Here is a 20,549-nt window from a genome sequence, read left to right as displayed (position 1 = left end):
GGACTAGAATGAGAAGGACAACAATAATAAAACTGTACAAGAAGGTCATTGTTCACACATGCCTCACAGGCTGCCTCTTGAATCCTCTAACTTCCTATTCTATTCAGAAGGCAGAGGGTTCAAGAAGAAGAAATAGGATGGACTCCAAGCAATAGACAGTGTATAAGAAGCTAGACGATAATAGCAATATGGTGAAGAAGACAGGTATTTTTCTTATAGCAAAAATATGAAAGATAGTCAAACTCTAAGGATAAATGTTCAAGGAAGGTGTAGTCTAAAAATAAAACTGTAAAATATTTCGAGAATTTGGCATTTAAAAAATCCATTTGTGTGCACGTGTGTCACAAAGGAGAGACATTGGAGCTACACAGAGAAATGTTATTCTGACACACTGTTGGGCCTTAGAAAAATAATAATAATGAAAATATTTAATGATTTTCAATTTAAAGAATCAACTTACAGGTAAATGACAGAAGGCTTCCTGTGGCTAGCAAATAAATATTATCAGCCCTGACAAATAAAAGAAAAATACAGGAGAATTTGGGAGGTGAGAAGGAGGTAGAAGGAAGGATAGAGACATGAACATCTTCATCTTACAACTTTGGGAAGCAAGAAGCTTTATACATGTTTGATAGAACTCCAAGCTTATGCATATTAATTAAAATTACAAATGTAAAATTATAAACACTAAATGTATTGACAAAAAGACAGAACTATATTGAGAAAAGCTTAGAGAAAAGTATGCCTAATGAAAATGAACTAAATTTTAATTTATCAATACAAGAAATAGGTAACATCTAAATCTCATAAATCAAGAAACACATGCATATAATTTAGAAATATGCAAAAAACTAAGCAGAACGGACAAGACCAGGGATGCACAGAGGCAGGACTAGGTACACTCACTTTCTGTTATGAATATTTCTACTCTCAGATTTTAAAATCATGTGCATGAATTTTTCTACAATAAAAACAAAACGAAAAAAGTCATTTTATTAGTAGTGTTTACACCTTTTTTTTTTTTTTGCATCTTTGAACATAAATATTTGTTCAAATTTAAACTTTTTTCCCTAAAAATTGATTAGTAATGTGGAATTACTTACTATTCATTGCGGAAAGCCTTGGCCAAGCCAGCCGAGGGCAGAGCGTCCTGAGACTGTCGCTCAGGAGACACTTGGCTGGCCTGTCTAGTGATAGTCAGGGTTATACACAGTTGTACTTCAAATTGCACGGATGAAGGTCTGGCCCTGTCAGGGCTTTCATGACATGATGGGACCTCACCTCAGGTAGGTAGGTAACCATCGTTATGACCCAAGCATGTGTGCTCTAAGGCAAAAGGGGAGAATTTAGAGGTCAAGCTCACTGACCACCCCTCAGCCTGATGACATCAAGTATTCCTTGCTTGAAACACACTGAATACATTCCTTGAGTTTCCTGTAGTAAAATGTAAATGGAATAAGACTATTGTCTCTGTGTTCATTCTGCCAATTGCCAAACCTAGTTTTCTATAGGAAAATTTATGTCAAAGGGTGGATAGAACACATATTAAGGATAGGTGTAGCTAAAATAGAATGGAATATTTTCAGTGTTTTATCAGAACTGTAATATCATTCACTGGGCAGAGAAGTAAAGTCCATATTTACAAATCTGGCACATCTTATTCAGACAATAAGTAAAACAAAACAAAACTAAACAAAACCACAAGCTAATTGCATAAACCATAGAATTTACTCTCCTCCAAAAAACAGCTTCAGGGAAAGGAAATTCACGAAGGATCTCTTACCCTGGCCTGGAATATCATTAGGAAGTTTGTGGTTCTTCCAGATGAACGTGGGGCTCTTATCCACAGGGCTAGTCTGGTTCACACGGGTGTCATAGGTCAAAAGAACCTTGTACTGTGTCGGGGCATGAAAGAGAAGAAGGGTGAACAGATAAAGACACTTTAGAATGACTTCTGATGAGATTCACCATCCTTCCCAGTGACATTTGAATTTTTTTAAATTAATTTTTATTGAAGCATAGTTGCTTCACAATGGCGTATTAGTTTCCACTGTACAACACAGTGAATCTGCCATATCTATTTCTCAGTGAAACAAGACAAATGATACACAGCTGGGAACTACTTAGGATCTACTTGGTTCTCATCATGAACACTATTAGGCCAAATAGTTTTCTGTTTTTAATGACCATACATTATGCTTGCCCAATAGACATTCTCTGGGTCTTTAGAGAATTCAAGTCTTTCATTTTACTAATGTGGAAACAGAGGCAAGAAAAATTAAATGGCTAGCTCTAAGTCACATGACAAGGGAGGCACCAGTGTTTTCCACAATATTAAACTGCTATTAAAAATGATGGCTTGAGAAAATACACCATAGTTAAAATTCATTATATTTATACATGTCAAGGGGCTGCTAGAGAATTCTACATTTCTTAAGTTCTATCAATTACATGATTTCTGAATCTCTTCTATCTCTATGCTGTAATGTGCTTTCTTATAAAAAGTCTCTTTTTGAAGCAATGTGACAATAGAAATATTAATATATCCTTAAATTACTGCTGCATATATTGAGTCAGTTTTGTAAGAGACATCTCCAAAATGATCATCCTTCTAAAATTCACCACCACCAAAACATGCTGGACCAAAGTTTTACATTCTCAAAACTACACTCTTAACTTGACAGCAGAATATAAACTAATATTACATAGTAATATAATAATATGTATTATAGTCACACACAATACTATACCAGGTGTATATATAGTGTGTGAATATAAAGCTTAACATTACACGGCTATTTTTATGTGCCTGAAGGATCAAACAATTAATGATTCTCATGAGATTGCAGAGGGAGAGAACAGGGAATGTTTCATTGAAATTTTTAGTTTTGGAAATGAATAAACAATTCTTAGAAAAAAAAAAAAACCACCACCAAAAAGAAAACCTGTAATTTTCTCATTGGTACCCCATCAATAGTCTGGTCTTCATATCAGTGTTTTCTGGGTGCGTATGTTTTATATAGTAAATAGAGTGGATATTCTGAATAAGAAGTTCTACGGGAGAAAATGTTTAAGGAATATGGCCCCAAGAGGGGCATAATTGTAAATCTGAAATTAACTTGTAGATTCTAAATATAACTTCTCCTAGTCCTTCTCTATGACTTGCCTTTCAGGATAACCCTCCTCACCCAGTCACCTAATCCCAAGTTCTTGATAAGAACATACTTTGCTGGTGTCCACAGAGGTGTACAGAAGGTACATGGTATTGTCAATATCCCCACAGGCATCCAGAGTCACAGGACCCACATGCCCTAAGGCAAAATCAGAAACAGTTAGAGACCATCACTGACGTCCTGACTGAAAGACCAGTTACATCCTGACACGGGGCATAAAGCGGATTCCGATTGTTCTATTTTACTGAAAAATTGTTGACCTTAATGATGTAATTAGAAGGCATTGGTTCTTGGCTCTGAGATCGCTGAAGGATATTTCTATGAGAGATGCTATTTAGAGAGAAGGAGAACTCCCTTTCACTGCATTTAGGATGATGACACTAAATGTAATTAGTCAGGAGATTTCTCCTGATGATTCGAGACAAGTTTTTGCTGAGAGTATTAACTAGTGGCACCGTGTTTAAGTCATTGCACAACCTAAAGTAGACTGCCAAAAGGTCAAAATCCGTTCACTATCACTTAGCTGAACATGCTGAGAAAATTAAGTTCTTGGAGCCTCAGTTTTCTCATCTATGAAATTTTAGCCACATAGCATGAGTCTAAGAAATGGTCGGTTAGGTTAAAAAAAAATTACCAAGTATCAACAATTTCACATGGTTCAAAATAAGAGCTAGTATTGTTTACTGTACCAGGCTCTGTGCTAAGTGCCTTATATGCACTGATCATTTTAATCCTCCTAAAACACCACGACACACAAATTGTTATTATCTCCATTTTACTGATGAGAAATCTGAGGTCAGGGATATTATTTAATTGCTCCAGGTTATAGGTACAGCTAGCAGGTGGCTAATTACTACTAATGATCACAGAGGTGCAAGTAAAAAGGTGGGGGCCGCTGTCTTTGCATCTTCTCACCCCCATCCATTGCTGATATGACTGTCCCCCACTGCCGACGTGACTTTCTAGGAATGTAAAGGGTTGGTGCCCTCTCTGTTTCTCTCTTTTCCCCCTGGAGAGCCAGGCCTTGAAGACTGCAACATTCAATCAACTTCATACACGGGGGAAACTAGAAAGTGACTACACATGCCGAGGGGAAGTCAGAGACTCAGAAAACCTGAGAAGACCTCAGGTTTCCATGTCAGGCTGATCCTCAGCAGAGATGGCCTACAACAATAAAAACAAAAAGCAAAACCAAGTAACAGGAAACCCTGAGAAGGAGAAAATTCACCATTCCCCAGATGATTTTCAGGATTACCACATTATTAGATTTGAATGTCCAGTTTTCAACCAAAATTATAAGTCATATGAAGAAACAGGAAAATATGATTTACTCAATAGAAAAAAATAAATAAACCAATGGAAGCTATCCCTGAGAAAGTGATGGTGGGTCTACTAGAAAAAAGGTTTTAAAACAACTACCTTAATGCTCAAATACCTAAAGGAAGACATGGGTAAAGTCAAGGCAGTGATGTATGAACAAAATGGAAATATTAGCAAAAAGATAGAAATCATAAAAAAAATAAATTCTGGAACTGAAAAGTATAGAGGCTAAAATGAAAAATTCAAAGGCATATTTGAGAAGGCAGAAGAATAATTAGTGAACTTGAAGATAAAAAAGAAAGTTAAAGTGTTAGTCACTCAATTGTGTCTGACTCTTTATGACCCCATGGACTATAGCCCAACAGGCTCCTCTGTCCATGGAATTCTCCAGGTTAAAATACTGGAATGGGTAGCCAGTCCTTTCTTTAGGGTTCTTCCCAACCCAGTGACTGAATCCGGGTCTCCCTTATTGTGCACAGCTTCTTTGCTGTCTGAGCCCCAGGGAAGCTGGAACTAGAAGAAAGGACAATGGAAATCACCAAATCTGAAGAAAAGAAATAAAAAAGATTGCAGAAAAGTGAACAGACCTTAAAGGACCTGTGGAATACCACTAAGCAGACCAACACATGCATTGTGGAAGCCCCAGAGGGAGAAGAGAAAGAGAGAGAAAATGGTAGAGAAATAATGGCTGAAAATGTCCCAAATCTGATGAAAGATATGAATATAAACATCCAAGAAGCTCAACAAATGCCAAGTAGAATGAATTTAAAGAAATCCATGCCAAGACACATCATAATCAAATCGTCCACAGCCAAAGACACAGAATTTTGAAAGCAGCAGGGAGAGAAGTAATTGATAACATATAAGGCAATGGCACCCCACTCTAGTACTCTTGCCTGAAAAATCCCATGGGTGGAGGAGTGTGGTAGGCTGCAGTCCACCGGGTTGCGAAGAGTTGGACACGACTGAGCAACTTTACTTTCACTTTTCACTTTCATGCATTGGAGAAGGAAATGGCAACCCACTCCAGTGTTCTTGCCTGGAGAATCCCAGGGACGGGGAGCTGGTGGGCTGCCGTCTATGGGGCTGCACAGAGTCGGACACAACTGAAGCGACTTAGCAGCAGCAGCAGCAGCAAGGGATATTCAGTAAGATTATAAAGCAGATTTCTCACTGTATATTCTGAAGGTTAGAAGGCAGTGGGCTGATATATTCAAAATGCTAAAAGAAAAAAATATCAACTAAGAATCTGTTATTCAACAAAGCTGTCCTTCAGAAGTGAAAGGAGAGTAAGATATTCTGAAATAAATAAAAGCTGAGAGATTTTTACCAACCAATCTTCCCTGCAAGAAATTCTCAAGGGAGTCTAGGAGGTTAAAATGAAAGAACACTAGATGGTACCTTGAAGCCATAGGAAGAAATAAACATTTCAGTAAAGGTAAATCAGCAAGCGATTACAAAAACTAGTATTATTATAAAAACAATGTGTTATTCCACTTTTTCTTTTCTATATTACTTAAGAAATGAATATGTTTAAAAAAATTAGTCTAAAACTTGTATTATTGTAACTTTGATTTGTAACTCTACCTTTTGTTTTTGACAATCTAGGAGACTAATACTTAAAAAATAATTAGTTTACTATTTGGACACAAGGTATAAGGATGTAGTTCTGCAACACCAATGTCTGAGAGGGATGGGAATGGAGCTATTAAAAGAGCAGAGTTTTTGTATTTATTGAGGTTAAGCCAGTATAAATTCAAATTAGAGGGTTATAATTTTAGGATCTAATCCCCATGGTAACCACAAAGAAAACAGCTAAAGAACACACATGAAAAAAATTTAAACATTTCAGTGTAAAGAAATAAATACAAAAGAAGACAGTAATGGATAAAATGGGGATGAAAAAGCTATGCAGTATATAAAAAATAAATAGCAAAATAACAGAATAAATCTCTTTATCATCAAGGAGATTCAACCAGTCCATCCTAAAGGAAATCAGTCCTGAATATTCATTGGAAGGACTGATGTTGAAGCTGAAACTCCAATACTTTGGCCACCTGATACAAAGAGCTGACTCATTTGAAAAGACCCTGATGCTGGGAAAGACTGAAGGTGGGAGGAGAAGGAGACAACAGAGGATGAGACGGTTGGATGGCATCACTGACTCAATGGACATGAGCTTGAGTAAATCCTGGTAGTTGGTGATGGACAGGGAGGCCTGGCGTGCTGCAGTCCATGGGGTCGCAAAGAGTCGGACACAACTGAGTGACTGAACTGATCAGTAATTATTTCAAATGTAAATCGATTAAATTCTCCAACCAAAGATAGAAATTGGAAAATTATGAAAAAGTGATCCAACTATTTGATGTCTATAAAGAGATTCACTTTTGATCCCAAGACACAAATAGTTTGAAAGCAAGAGGATGGAGAAGGATATGCCATGCAAGTATTAACCAAGAGAGCAGAGGTGGATATACTGACATCAGATAAAACTGATCAGACTTTTAATCAAAAAAGTTTATAAGAAACAAAGATTTTCACTGTATATATTAATAAAACACTCAATAGAGCAAAAATATATAAACAAGTACAAACATTTATGTACCTAATAACAGACCAACAAAATATATGAAGCAAAAATTGGCACAAAACTGTTCTACAATAGTGGTGCCAGTGGTCACGAATCTGCCTGTCAATGCAAGAGATGCAGGAGACCCAGGTTTGATCCCTGGGTCGGGAAGAGCCCTCAGAGTAGGCAATGGCAACCCACTCCAGTATTCTTGCCTAGAAAATTCCATGGACAGAGGAGCCTGGTGGGCTACAGTCCATGGGATAGCAAAGAGTTGGACACAACTGACCACACATGCACTGCTTTATACAATAATAGTTGGAGATTTTAACACTCCACTTTCTCCAATGAATAGGATAACAAGATAGAAAATATGTTAAAAAATATAGAGGACTTGAACATAACAAGAAACCAACTAGACATAATGACAAATATAGAACATTCTACCCAACAACTGAACTTTTGCACATTTGTTGGCTCCAGTTAAGTTAAAGGTATTTAACGGTTGACCCATCTATTGCCATACCCTCTCTTTACTGTCTACAGGGCGCATATTTGGAGAAACTGTAAGTAAAGTGTAGTTTGCTCTTAGGCAACTGGTACCTTCAAAAGTGATGTTCCTGAAAGCATGAGCAAATTTAGAGGTGGTAACATCTTCTCCATTTTCAAGAAATATCTTCAGCATATGTCCAAAAAGCAAGACTCCATCCAGGTAGGCAGCAGCAAAATCATTTTTTGCCTAAATTAGAAAGGAAAAATCTTAAAATGAGTTCCAAAAAAAAAAAACAAGATTCTGGTCTTGAACTCCACTCATGTGGAGTCATCCCAACATTGTTGGGGTCAAGCAGGATAACTGGAAAGGTAAAAGAATATTAATGGAACTGCAAGGATGGGATTAAAGGAAATTTTGGAAAAACTTTCCTTGGACCAGGGCTCTTTCTCATCCCCTTATCACAATTCTGTCTTCTCTTGGGATCAATAAACTGTGAACACTGCCTTTAGGGAAGGAACTAAAAGTGGCCGTGCTTCCTCCTTCCCATGATGGTAAAATATTTTATTTCAACCAGGAAGAACAACATACAGCATTTCTCATACACAATTATGAGAATTTTCAATTCTCATAAGGTTTTATATAGAAATAACGTTTTCATTTAAGAATAAAAGAGAACGGCAACAAAAACAACCCCACTGCCTTTGAGTAGCGTGATGCGATAGGAAGAGTTTTGATCGGCTGATACCACTGTATTTGCTTTGGAGAGAGTCCTGGTTGGGTGTGTCTGCCCTGGTGAACATAAGAAGGGGTCGGGACTCCTCTGCCTCTGTGGCAGTTGTGTGGTGGTCTTTACAGAATTGGGCTGGATTGAAAGCTCAGTGCCCCTGAGACCGAATGAGCTCAGACAGTTTGGCCCACCCACCTGTAAAGAATCAGACTTTTGCCTAAGTCTAGCAGCTGTGCAAGTGAAATCTGAACATGACACCCAGAAGTATATTTGTTAGAAAACATGAAAAGGGAAAAAGGAAAACATCTCTCATTGGCTTCAGTGTCTTTTGCTGAAATCATCTTTTCATGAAATGAAAAGCATCAGTTAAGACCCAGCCCCTGAAGGGGTACAGCCCCAAATTTTGTCAGGGTTGCAAAACAGAGGGCTTAGAATTGCCAGTCTAGGCAAAATGGTGATTTTCTCAAAGGTCCCCAACTTTCCTTGCTGCTCTTTGGGCCTCGTCATCCTAAAGTTGTTTGAGGGCTTCGGGACTGACCGCCCCTTACTCCCTCCCTTCTCCAAACCTGCTCTCAACCGTGTGTGAGGCCAGAAAACATCCAGTGACTTTAGCTGCGTTAAAGTGCAGTGACCATCAAAATCCAATGTGGTATTAGAGTCTGGGGTTTTGCATTTAATCAAGACATTAATCATTTAATGTCCAATTGGAGGCTCTTTTTCTGGGACAAATGCTAAACCAGATGGGATGCTGGAATAAAAGAAATAAACCAGGCCTCTCCTGTACAAATTCGGATGATAATCAACCTAATGACAATAAAGGACTGCGTCTTAACCCGGGAATATGTATCTTTAGAGGTAGAGCTCTGATACCAGGGCCAGGGACATGGGGAACTTCATCCATTATACATTGTCTAATATGTACCTCCCCTAAGTTAGCAGGGCTGCTTCTGATCATCCCGCAATGTCGCTTCTGTTTGGATGTTATAGCAGCCTGCAGTGTGGTGCTGGACTACAGCCTAGCACAGTGACATATAGAAAGAGTTTGATTTTTTGCAAATTTATTGATTTATTTTGGGCTGTGCTGGGTGGGTCTTCATTGCTGTGTGTGGGCTTTCTCTAGTTCTGACACGCGGGAGCGACTCTCTAGTGGCTGTGTGTGGGCTTTCCACTGTGGTGGCTTCTGAGCACGGGCTCTAGAATTGCTGGCTCAGCAGCTGTGGTGCACCTGCCTAGCTTCCCTCATGGCATATGGAGTCATCCTGGGGCAGGGACTGAACCCGTGTCTCCTGCACAGGTGGCCAGAGTCTTAACCACTGGACCACCAGGGAAGTCCTGGAGTTTTAATAGCAAGAATCCTGCTATTACACATAATTGGCTCAGTTAACATTTGCTGAGTAAACTGGAACCAGTGGAGGAACAATTTGCTCATTTTAGAATCTGGGTCCTAAATGGAAGAATGGTATCTTACCCCTGCCAGAAGAATAAGAGTATATATGTCTATGAAATTTACCAGTGATAGATTTTTGGAGGAGGAACTATTTGAGACGGAGTTTTCCGGAGGCAGGGTCAAAACAAGAACATTTTTCATGTAGTCAGGGGCTGTGACATTGTCCATGAAGTAGTGGTCACTGGAATAAAAAGCACAAGTTTCTCATGAAAATCAGATTGCTGCAAAAAATGGAAATGGAACTCCTACCGATTCATACATCAGCTTTGAGATAGTTTAAAACATTTTTTTTTCCCCTGCAAAACTTTCTACTTTCCCCAGATAAGTTTATTTTTTTATACACCTGCTGCCTTGAATAGCAGAACTTAGATGCTGTGGTTAACAAACATAAATGGAAATGGAAGATCATAATACAGATACTTGTTTTTTTTATAAAGTTTATATGAATTTTAATATTTTTAAAATAAATATTTTGATAGGTTATTCTGAAATTAAAATAAACATGAAGGATCTAGAATATACTAACAAACAGAGGTTCATTTGTTTCTTTAGCAATTCACTGCAGCTAATTCTTTAAAAAGAAAGAAGATTTTGGGGGAGCCCTGGATATGTAAGCTTGTTTTCAAGGTTTAATGACTCTTGGCTGATACCTGCATTTTCTCTGACACTGTATGCTTCTTAACATTAGCTAACTGGTCCTTGTATTCTCAATTCCTGGGCTTCCCAGTTGGCACTAGTAGTAAAGAAGCCACCTGCCAATGCAGGAGACATAACGCGCTCTTGCAATGTGGGAGACCTGGGTTTGATCCCTGGGTTGTGAAGATCCGCTGGAGAAGGGAAAGGCTACCCACTCCAGTATTCTGGCCTGGAGAATTCCATGGACTGTATAGTCCATGGGGTTGCAAAGAGTTGGACACAACTGAGCGACTTTCACTTTCACGTTTGCTGTTTGGGTTAGAAAGATCCCCTGGAGATCTGGCAACCCACTCCAGTATTCTTGCCTGGAGAATTTCATGAACAGAGGAGCCTGGCAGGCTACAGTCTATGGGGTCATAAAGAGCTGGACACAACTGAAGCAATGCAACAGTACACATCCTCAATTCCTAGACACATCTGGCACATTGAGGACCCTCGATGCTGTATCTATTTATTTTTAAGAAATTTATTTATTCGGCTGTGTTGGGTCTTAGTTGAAGCATGAGGGATCCTCATTGCGTCACATGGATCTCTTGCTGTGAAGCACTGGTTTAGCTGGTCTGAGGCATGTGGGATCTTAGTTCCCAGATCAGAGATCGAACTCGTCTCCCCTGTATTGCAAGGTGGATTCTTAACCACTGGACCACCAGGGAAGTACCTGCTAATCATTTTAATGTTTTAATCTGCAAATAATATAACATACTTGAACTGCTGTTAGCCAGGATGACCATCATTTAATATTCAAATGTAGGTGAATATATCTATGTGCTGAGGACTGTGTTGAAGAGTTTGTTTATATTACCACACCTCATCCTAAAGGACCCTTATAGATATTTTTATTCTCACTTGATAAATGAGAAGACTTAATCTCAAAATGCTAAGTAATACCCAAGAGGCAAACGAACTGAAAGTGTCAGAATTATAATTTGAAATCACAAGTTATGTCTAGTTTCAAATGAATCTCATATGATCTTCCCGAAACACAGCCAGGTGTCCTTAGGGAATAGTGATAAAAGGAGGCCAACACTTTGGCAGTAGATAAGGAGTTTCTAAAAATAAAGTTACACCAAACTGGTTCCACCGAGGCCTCCTTCCAGGAGGCAAAGCAGTCATTGAAAGAGGCTATCAATGTGGTTGCAGGAATAAAGTGTTGATAATTCTGCCCTCTTTTTTGTCTTCTGCAGCTAAAAGGCTCAGCTGACTATATTATCTTCAGAAACTAGATATGCCTGCAGTTCCCATGCTTCATCTTTCTCAACACTGAGACAAGTACATTCAAGGTGTCTGAAATGACTAATCAGATATGATACACTGCGGTAATAGCTTCTGCTCTGAATACAGACAGCAAATGATCAATGATCCAGACAGGTAAGTGAAGTCATATGATTCAGCCGATGGAGCAAGAGACACAAGATATACCAGCAACGCCTTTTTAAAGCTTAATCTGACTCAGATATTACCTTGGCACTTTTTTTTTTTTTAATGGGTTCTCCATAAAACTGTAACTACATTAGAAGATGAGTGGTAAAAAAGCAGGGATGTGATAAAAGATGCTTTCTGTTCTCCAGAATTTTCTCCCCTTAGTGCCAGTGAAGTGCAGGGGAAAATTACCACCCAGTGACTACACTGCAGAGGGCAAAGAATAATCGCGTCAGTCAAATTCACTTAATGGGAACTTCCCTCTTACCAAAGGTGGCTGAAGGAAAATAATCTAGGACCAAAGGCCACTAGCAATCAAAGGCACAGATACAGCCCATGTTCCCAGACATATGACTGGGATATTAGCTGATCTATTGCTGCCTGGGAAAAAGACCTCATGATCAGGCTGGAGACCAGGATCTTTGTTGAATGGGCATGTGGGTTTAATGTTTTGTTTTGTTTTGTTTTTTTAAATAAAACTTTTGTATTTATTTACTTATTTTTTAGTTTTTAAAATTTTATATTGGAGTACAGTTGATTAACAATGTTGCGTTAGCTTCAGGTGTACAGCAGTGATTCAGTTATACATACACATGTATCTGTGCTCAGTCGTGTTAGACTCTTTTGTGATCCCAAGACTGCAGCCCACCAGGCTCCTCTGGCCATGGAATTTTTTCAGACAAGAATACTGGAGTGGGCTGCCATTTCCTCCTCCAGGGGATCTTCCCGACCCAGGAATCGAAACAGTCTCTTGTGTCTCCTGCCTTGGCGGGTGGATTCTTTACCACTGCGCCACCTGGGAAGCCCATACGTGTATCTATTCTTCTTCAAATTCCTTTCCCATGTAGGTTGTCACATAATATTGAGCAGAGTTTCCTGTGCCACACGGTAGAAACCTTTCATATGGTCCTTAGACATGATAGCGATATCAAAGGTATACATCTCTGCTAAGGCTATAATGAATTAAATAAGAATGATAAAGAAGAAATTAAACATTGGTTAAAATATTATCTTTATACTGAATCCCATTTAAGGCTATGAAAAACACGAGAAAAGAGAATATCTTTTGGAAATCCTTATTTTCTTTCTGAAAGGAGAGTTCTTCCAAATATTATACCTACTTGAATAAATCCACTAGAATAATGACGATGTCTTCAGCCACTGCCCGGTTACCCCTGAGGTTTTGGATGGTTTCCGGTCTACCACACATAACAATCACTGCAGGAGACAGAGCAAGACAGAGAGAAAAATATACAATAATCTGTTCCCAAGCAAGAAGGGAACCATGTGATTGAATCTGAAGCCAGTAAGTCTATGCTACATTCATGTTTTAAGATTAACACCAATTCCTCAAATTTATTCCCCCCACCCCGCCACATTTTTTTTTTAATGGAGTCAGAGTAGAGCTGCATGGGATCTTAAAAAGGATCATCTAGTCCAGGCTTCCTTGGTGGTCCAGTGGTGAAGAATCTGTCTGCCAACTCAGGGGACACAGGTTTGATCCCTGCTCTGGGAAGATCCCACATGCTGCAAGGCAACTAAGCCAGAGGGCTACCACCCCTGAGCCAACGCCCCAGAGGCTGCGAGCCACAACTACTGAAGACTAAGTGTCTACAGCCTGCGCTCTGCAATGAAAGGAATCACCGCAATGAGAAGCCTGTGCCCTGCAACTAGGGAGTAGCTCCTGCTTGCCCCAACTAGAGAAAGCCCATGTACAGCAGTAAAGACACAAGACAGCCAAAAAATAAACAAATATTAATACATATAACTTTAAAAAAGAATCATCTAGTCCATTTCCTTAATTTTACTGATCTAAGGAAACTATAGCCAAGACGCCAACGAGATAAAAAAAAAAACTGGTAGACAACAGAAACAGCTCTGATAATCAAGTATTTCTGTCTGTTTAGTGCTTACTCCACTACATAAGGCTGGAGTAGTTACAAAAACTATTTCCATTAATAAATGAAATGCACTACCCACATGTAGGGCTTCCCTGGTGGCTCAGAGGTTAAAGCGTCTGCCTGCAATGTGGGAGACTTGGGTTCGATTCCTGGGTCGGGAAGATCCCCTGGAGAAGGAAATGGCAACCCACTCCAGTATTCTTGCCTGGAGAATCCCATGGATGGAGGAGCTTGGTGGGCTACAGTCCATGGCGTTGCAGAGTCGGACACGACTCTACACTTCACCTTCACTTTCACCCACATATGAAGTTGTTGGAAAATATATAAGTTAGTGTGAGCATTAATAAAATCTTCCTAAGCACCTTTCCTTGGGTTTTGCTTGCAGCTTCTTAACTCAGAACTCAGTGACAGAGTTCCAATCTGACTCTCTAAGCTCTCCAACGCATTGTAACCAGATTTCCAAAATGCATGGCTTGATGCTAAGATGAGTGAGTTGGGAGACACTTCATTAGATCTTTTCCTACACTGTGTTGTCCAGTTGAATTGAAAACATTTTAGGGACATGAATCATTTTATATTTCTTTTTTCCCATGTCTTGTTCAATGTTTTGCAAATGGTAGGTTCTTAATATGGCAAATGCTTGATAATGACAGCAAATGATATTTTGAGGGATACCAGGAAATCCTGCCAAGCAAGAACCTTTCCTGGTAGAAAATTTGACAGTTGATTCCTGATATATCCTTATTTGTAAAAAGAATCCTTAACACATAAGTATTCTGATATATTCTTATTTGTAAAAAGATTTCTGTGGAGGGTGAAACAAATCACTGAATTACTTGGTGAGAATGATTTTATACCATTCACTTTTCATACTTGGTCTATAAATGAGAGATCACTGAGCAAGTGAAATAAAGAGAGAATAAATCCAAGTGAAACAGTCTTGGCCTATCTTATAATTTTGCCTAAGGCTAGATATCAATAAATACGTCCTCTTGGTCACCGGGGAAACAGGATTCAGAATATTTGAGGATTCGTCACAGATTCAACAGTATATTAGATTGTGGCGAACTTTTTTTTTTTAATTTTATTTTTTAACTTTACAATATTGTATTGGTTTTGCCATATATCAACATGAATCTGCCACAGGTATACACGAAGCAGTTTATTGGGACTTCCCTGGTGGTCCAGGGGCTAAGACTCCACGCTCCCAACGCAGGGGCCCTGGGTTTGATCCCTGGTCAGGGAACTAGATCTCAAATGCCACAACTAAGATCTGCTGCTGCTGCTGCTGCTAAGTCGCTTGAATCATGTCCGACTCTGTGTGACCCCATAGACGGCAGCCCATCAGGCTCCCTTGACCCTGGGATTCTCCAGGCAAGAACACTGGAGTGGGTTGCCATTTCCTTCTCCAATGCATGAAAGTGAGAAGTGAAAGTGAAGTCGCTCAGTCGTGTTTGACTCTTAGCGACCCCATGGACTGCAGCCTACCAGGCTCCTCCATCCGTGGGCGTTTCCAGGCAAGAGTACTGGAGTGGGTTGCCATTGCCTTCTCCAACTAAGACCAGGCACAGCCAAATAAATAAATGTATTTTTAAAAAGCAGTTCACTGATAGTGTGGATTGTGATATCATTTTGGTTCATAAAAGCTGGCTTTTAGCCTTATCATTACCTTCAAGAAGCTGATATATTTTAAAATTTTATTTATTTATTTATGGCTGCACTGGGTCTTCCACATGGGCTTTCTCTGGTTGTGGTGCAAGGGCTTCTCATTCTGGCAGCTTCTTTTGTTGCATAGCCCAGGCTCTAAGAAGCGTGGGCTTCAGTAGCTGTGGTGCTTGGGCTTAGCTGCCCCACGGCATGTGGAATCTTCCTGGACCAGGGATCGAACCTGTGTCTCCTGTTTTAGCAGGCAGACCCCCAACTCCTGGACCACAAAGGCAGTCCCATGTTAATATACTACTTTTGCTAATTTCTCCAAGGATAAGGTTTGAATCTGCAAAAGGAACCATATAATGGAGTTGCAAGCAGCTACAGACCTTCCCAAACACACAAAATATACAGTATGATGACAGCTCTGGGGGTACATTTGTCCAAATCACTCATAGGGAGGCGATGGTTGTGAGGAAGTAGCCGGCAAAAAAACGATCTTGCTTCATGTCCTCTTACCATTGCTTTTCCTGTTCTGATCCATTAAGATGTCCTGAAACTCGGTATCTCCTCTCAACATCTCCTTGAAGCCTAGTTTCTGAGAAAAATAGGAAACTCCAGCCTCCAGAGCATTGAGGTACCTAGAACAGAAACAAAGAGAAACTCTAAGCAATCAGCTTAGTTTCTTCATGGCTTTCCATGTCGTTTGCTCACTGCTTACAGATGTCTCCAGGGGACTTGTTCATCTAAAATCCATTGCCTCTGTTAACACAATGGACAATACACATCACGATCCCAAGGGTTAGGATGAATGTTTTAGGAGGAGTATAGGGACAGTTTCAGGGGATCTTTGTGTATTCATACAAACAGGAGGTATTTCCCAGATCCCTTCTAAAGGCTTCTTGCTATTTGCTGAAGGAAGGCTACTCTGTTCTCATCCCATTATCACACAGAAATTGAAACTTTTGAATCTATAGTACAAAAATTCAGAGCTGATAGGAGTAATTTTTCCTCCTGTATGAAACTGACTTCTGTTCAGCCCGAAGTTTCTAAGATGATGCCTTAGCATTGATTCTTACAGTTCTCTAGATGTGTGTTCTCAGGGGTACCCTATTTTAGTCCTCCGAGTGCTTTGGTGGAGAGAGACTTCAGGTTCCTTCAAGTCATTCTTTCTGCCACCTTTGCTGGAGTTGTGTGAGCTCTGTAGTTTCATTTTAGCAACAGTGCCTGATACTCTGTTCTCTCCAACAGTCTGATTCCTCTGAAAAGCTGTGAGAGAAATGATTTCTAACCTGTTGTGTAGGACAGGCAGAATGCATATTCTCTATCATGTCTGATTTCCATGCTCCTTAAACAGAGATCATGGTACTTGTCCTCTTTTCTACAGAGAGTTTACTGTGGGGAATTGATAAAACTAACATGAAAGTACTTTCAAAACTGCAAAGAGTGTCACACATGCAATGTATGTCGATTATATTAATGACATCATGTTTCTTTCGGCCCCTTTGCCTTTACTTCATCAAAGCTGTATTTATTGCTACTTCACTTATGCCATTTGGAAAGAATTATGAAAATATTTAGTCAATGTATTTACCATTACATAGACACACTTTATGTCAATCACACTGAGGCAAGGAAAACAGATCATTGTTAACTAACAGACTCTATAAGAAAAGGCAACTTTTCAAAAATATGTTCAAAAAACATCTATTCAGAGTTCTCAAGACATATAATACACTCTATACAATTCCTTTTTATTATAATGAAACATTAGCTGTTGCTGTTGATTTATTTCTAAGTGAAGTTTCAATTTGACCTGAAGTTAAGGGGTACCTACTTCAGAGAACTGTGTTTAATAGATCTAGTTCAAACAGGAGTAACAAACAGCCTTATCTAAATATATTTATAGCTTAGGAATGAAATCAGTTAAACATAAACTATGTACCAGTTGCATGTAAGAAAGTGGGTTGGTTTCCATTCCCAACGCTGTTACTTCATGGAACGAGCATCTGATAATAACTAGGGGTCTGCTGAGAGTTTATGGTTTCTCTCCATGGTTTATGGCTAAATGTCAGAAGGATATTAATGGTCTTGCTTACCAGAAACAGTCCTCAGTCTCTGTACTATTCTTGAAAACATACGCAGTGTTCCAGGAAAAAGGTTTGAATTGAAATTTGACTTTCCAAAACTCAACCAAAAAGTACATCAGCTTCCGAGCTGGAGACATCATCCTGGTTAAGGTTTCTTTGTAGTCACATGACAATCCAAAACTCCCAGCTGAAATCATGGGATAGTTTAAATCTGTGTCAAGGCTGTGCCAAGAGGTGAGAAATAAACCAATATCAGGATTAACTTAAGTAGCACAAGTAAGATCCTTCTTTAAGCTGTTTCAGCATGTGGGTGGAAATGACAAAAATGAAATAGGGTCATTCAAGCAGGTATTCGACTTACAATAGGTCCCTCTCACACAAGTGAATTTAAAGAATATTTACTGAACATATGCTACATTCTAAGCATACTCTGGAAGTTGTCTTATATATGTGGCTTGGTTTCCAGGTGGTGCTAGTGGTCACCTCCCAATGCAGGAGACATGAGAGACGTAGGTTCCATCCCTGGTCCCTGGAGGAGGGCATGGCAACTCGCTCCAGAATTCTTGCCTGGAGAATCCCATGGATAGAGGAGACTGGTGGGCTACACTCCATAGGCTTGCAAAGAGTCAGATACGACTGAAGCGACTTAGCCTGCACACACGCACTGCCTTCTCTGGGCTTCCCTGGTGGCTCAGATGGTAAAGAATCTATCTGCAATGAGGGAGACTAGGTTCGATCCCTGGGTCAGAAGATCTCCTGGAGGGTGTGGTAACCCACTTCAGAATTCTTGCCTGGAGAATCCTATGGACAGAGGAGGCTGGTGGGCTACAGTTCATAGAAATGCAGAGTCAGACATGACTGAAGTGACAGCATGCACAGGCACTCACACATGTGGCTTGGTTACTTTGATTTATTCTAAGATGAGTTTCATCAGGTTGCCCTAACATCTAGGCTAGGACATATGGACTTTGGGGCATAGGACTAAGAAAAACAGAAAATGGGCCACCACAGCTACTATAAATGTTGTGAAGCCGAAAAGATGTCCCTGAAATTCCCTTCCATGCACTGCTTTATTTTCAGCTCTTATATCCACTTCAGTATTCCTGCCTGGAAAAATCCCATGCACAAAGGAGCCTGGTGGTCCACAGTCCTCAGGGCCCCAAAGAGTTGGACACAACTTAGCAACTGAGCGTGCAGGTGCTTCAGACTACCTTTGAGACAGGCATCACCAGAGGACTTTATGGTTTTCCTTCTCCTGTTCGGCACATGGATCTACTCGTGGTTCCTTAAACATCAAGTCAGTTCAGTTCAGTCACTCAGTCGTGTCCAATTCCTTGGGACCCCATGGACTGCAGCACACCAGGCCTCCCTGTCCATCACCAACTCCCGGAGTTTACCCAGACTCATCTCCATTGAGTTGGTGACGCCCTTCAACCATCTCATCCCCTGTCGTCCCCTTCTCCTCCTGCCCTCAATCTTTCCCAGCATCAGGGTCTTTTCAAATGAGTCAGCTCTTTGCAGCAGGTGGCCAAAGATTTGGAGTTTCAGGTTCAACATCAGTCCTTCCAGTGAACGTTCAGGACTGATCTCCTTTAGGATGGACTGGTTGGATTTCCTTGGAGTCCAAGGGACTCTCAAGAGTCTTCTTCAACACCACAGTTCAAAAGCATCAATTCTTCAGTGCTCAACTTTCTTTATAGTCCAACTCTCACATTCATACATGACTACTGGAAAAACCATAGCCTTAGGAGGCGAAGGGGACGACAGAGGATGAGATGCTGGATGGCATCACTGACTCGATGGATGTGAGTCTGAGTGAACTCCGGGAGTTGGTGATGGACAGGGAGGCCTGGCATGCTGCGATTCATGGGGTCGCAAAGAGTCGGACACGACTGAGCAACTGAACTGAACTGAACTGAACTGAACTGACTAGGTGGACCTTTATTGGCAAAGTAATGTCTCTGCTTTCTAATATGCTGTCTAGCTTGGTCATAGCTTTTCTTCCAAGGAGCAAGCGTCTTTTAATTTCATGGCTGCAGTCATGCCTTAAACATATCAAGCTTTATTTTCTATCAGGGTCTTTACAAATGCCAGAAATGCTGTGCCCCTACCTCTTTGCCTGGTTGATTCTTACTGATCCATCAGGTCCTAGATTAAATCTCTTTATCCATCGGGAGAACTTTCTTTGATACCTGACACCAGGTAATCATTTGACAGAGAATCTGTTTAATCTCTGTCTCCTCCACTAGACTGCAAGCACCATGAAGGTGAGGATCACACCTGGCTCATTCACCTCAGTATCTCTGGGCTGCCAAGTTTGTATGAAGATGTTTAATATGTATTTGAGAAAGGAAAACAACATCCCCTTCCATCTTTGGTGGTCTATTAAAGGTTTTCTTTGTGTAGACAAAGAGTGATCTTGATTCAGGGGGAGATGGAACAGAAAGAAAGGCATGTGGGAGGGATTTTTATTGGGGAAGGGTGATTTGGCAGAACGAAGTATTTTGTGGTGGTGAGAATTACACTGCATGAGACGAACAAGAGGGATGGGGGCGATTTTCCAGAAGCCAGAGAAGTACTTTCCCTCTAAAACATGCTGGAAGATTTTTTCTTCTAAGTTGATATGGGCACTGTGTAAAGTCCTTTAGTATGTTATTCATATAATCCTCAAATAGCACTATGAAATAAGAATCCTACCACTGTTCCTGTTCTTACAGACCTAAGGATGGAACAGCGCCCTGCCAAGGCCCTAGGGTGCTTTCCTTTGTGTTTGTGTCTGGGAATATTTCATTTATTCAATTTTCAAATTATCCAAGTTCATTATCTTCCCTGTATCTTGCCAGGAGTCTAACTTCATCTCTCATGCTAAGTCAGTTCAGTCATGCCTCTTTGCGACCCCATGGACTCTAGGCTCCTCTGCTCATGGGCTTCTCCAGGCAAGAACACTGGAGTGGGTTGCCATGCCCCTCTCCAGGAGATCTTCCCGACCCAGGGATCAAAACCAGGTCTCCTGCACTGCAGGCAGATTCTTTACAGACTGAGCCACCAGGGAAGCTACAACCTCATT

At 40.3% G+C, this 20,549-nt stretch overlaps 1 protein-coding gene across 7 annotated transcripts in view; it reads right to left on the bottom strand.

Annotated features, from left to right (window-relative positions):
• GUCY2C (guanylate cyclase 2C) overlaps nucleotides 1-20,549 on the bottom strand; it is a 98,120-nt gene that overhangs the window by 38,416 nt on the left and 39,155 nt on the right. For all 7 annotated transcript variants that reach the window (XM_061417758.1, XM_061417757.1, XM_061417756.1 and 4 more), the window contains 7 exons: nucleotides 17,492-17,704; nucleotides 15,912-16,033; nucleotides 12,966-13,062; nucleotides 9,793-9,910; nucleotides 7,666-7,801; nucleotides 3,226-3,311; nucleotides 1,784-1,895 (listed from right to left, as the gene is read on the bottom strand). In XM_061417758.1, coding sequence (XP_061273742.1) covers nucleotides 1,784-1,895; nucleotides 3,226-3,311; nucleotides 7,666-7,801; nucleotides 9,793-9,910; nucleotides 12,966-13,062; nucleotides 15,912-16,033; nucleotides 17,492-17,704 — 884 coding nt within the window. The remainder of the gene's footprint in view (nucleotides 1-1,783; nucleotides 1,896-3,225; nucleotides 3,312-7,665; nucleotides 7,802-9,792; nucleotides 9,911-12,965; nucleotides 13,063-15,911; nucleotides 16,034-17,491; nucleotides 17,705-20,549) is intronic.

Source organism: Bos javanicus, chromosome 5, assembly GCF_032452875.1.
Source record: "Bos javanicus breed banteng chromosome 5, ARS-OSU_banteng_1.0, whole genome shotgun sequence".
NCBI lineage: Eukaryota > Metazoa > Chordata > Mammalia > Artiodactyla > Bovidae > Bos > Bos javanicus.
This window is presented reverse-complemented; position numbering and strand designations above follow the sequence as displayed.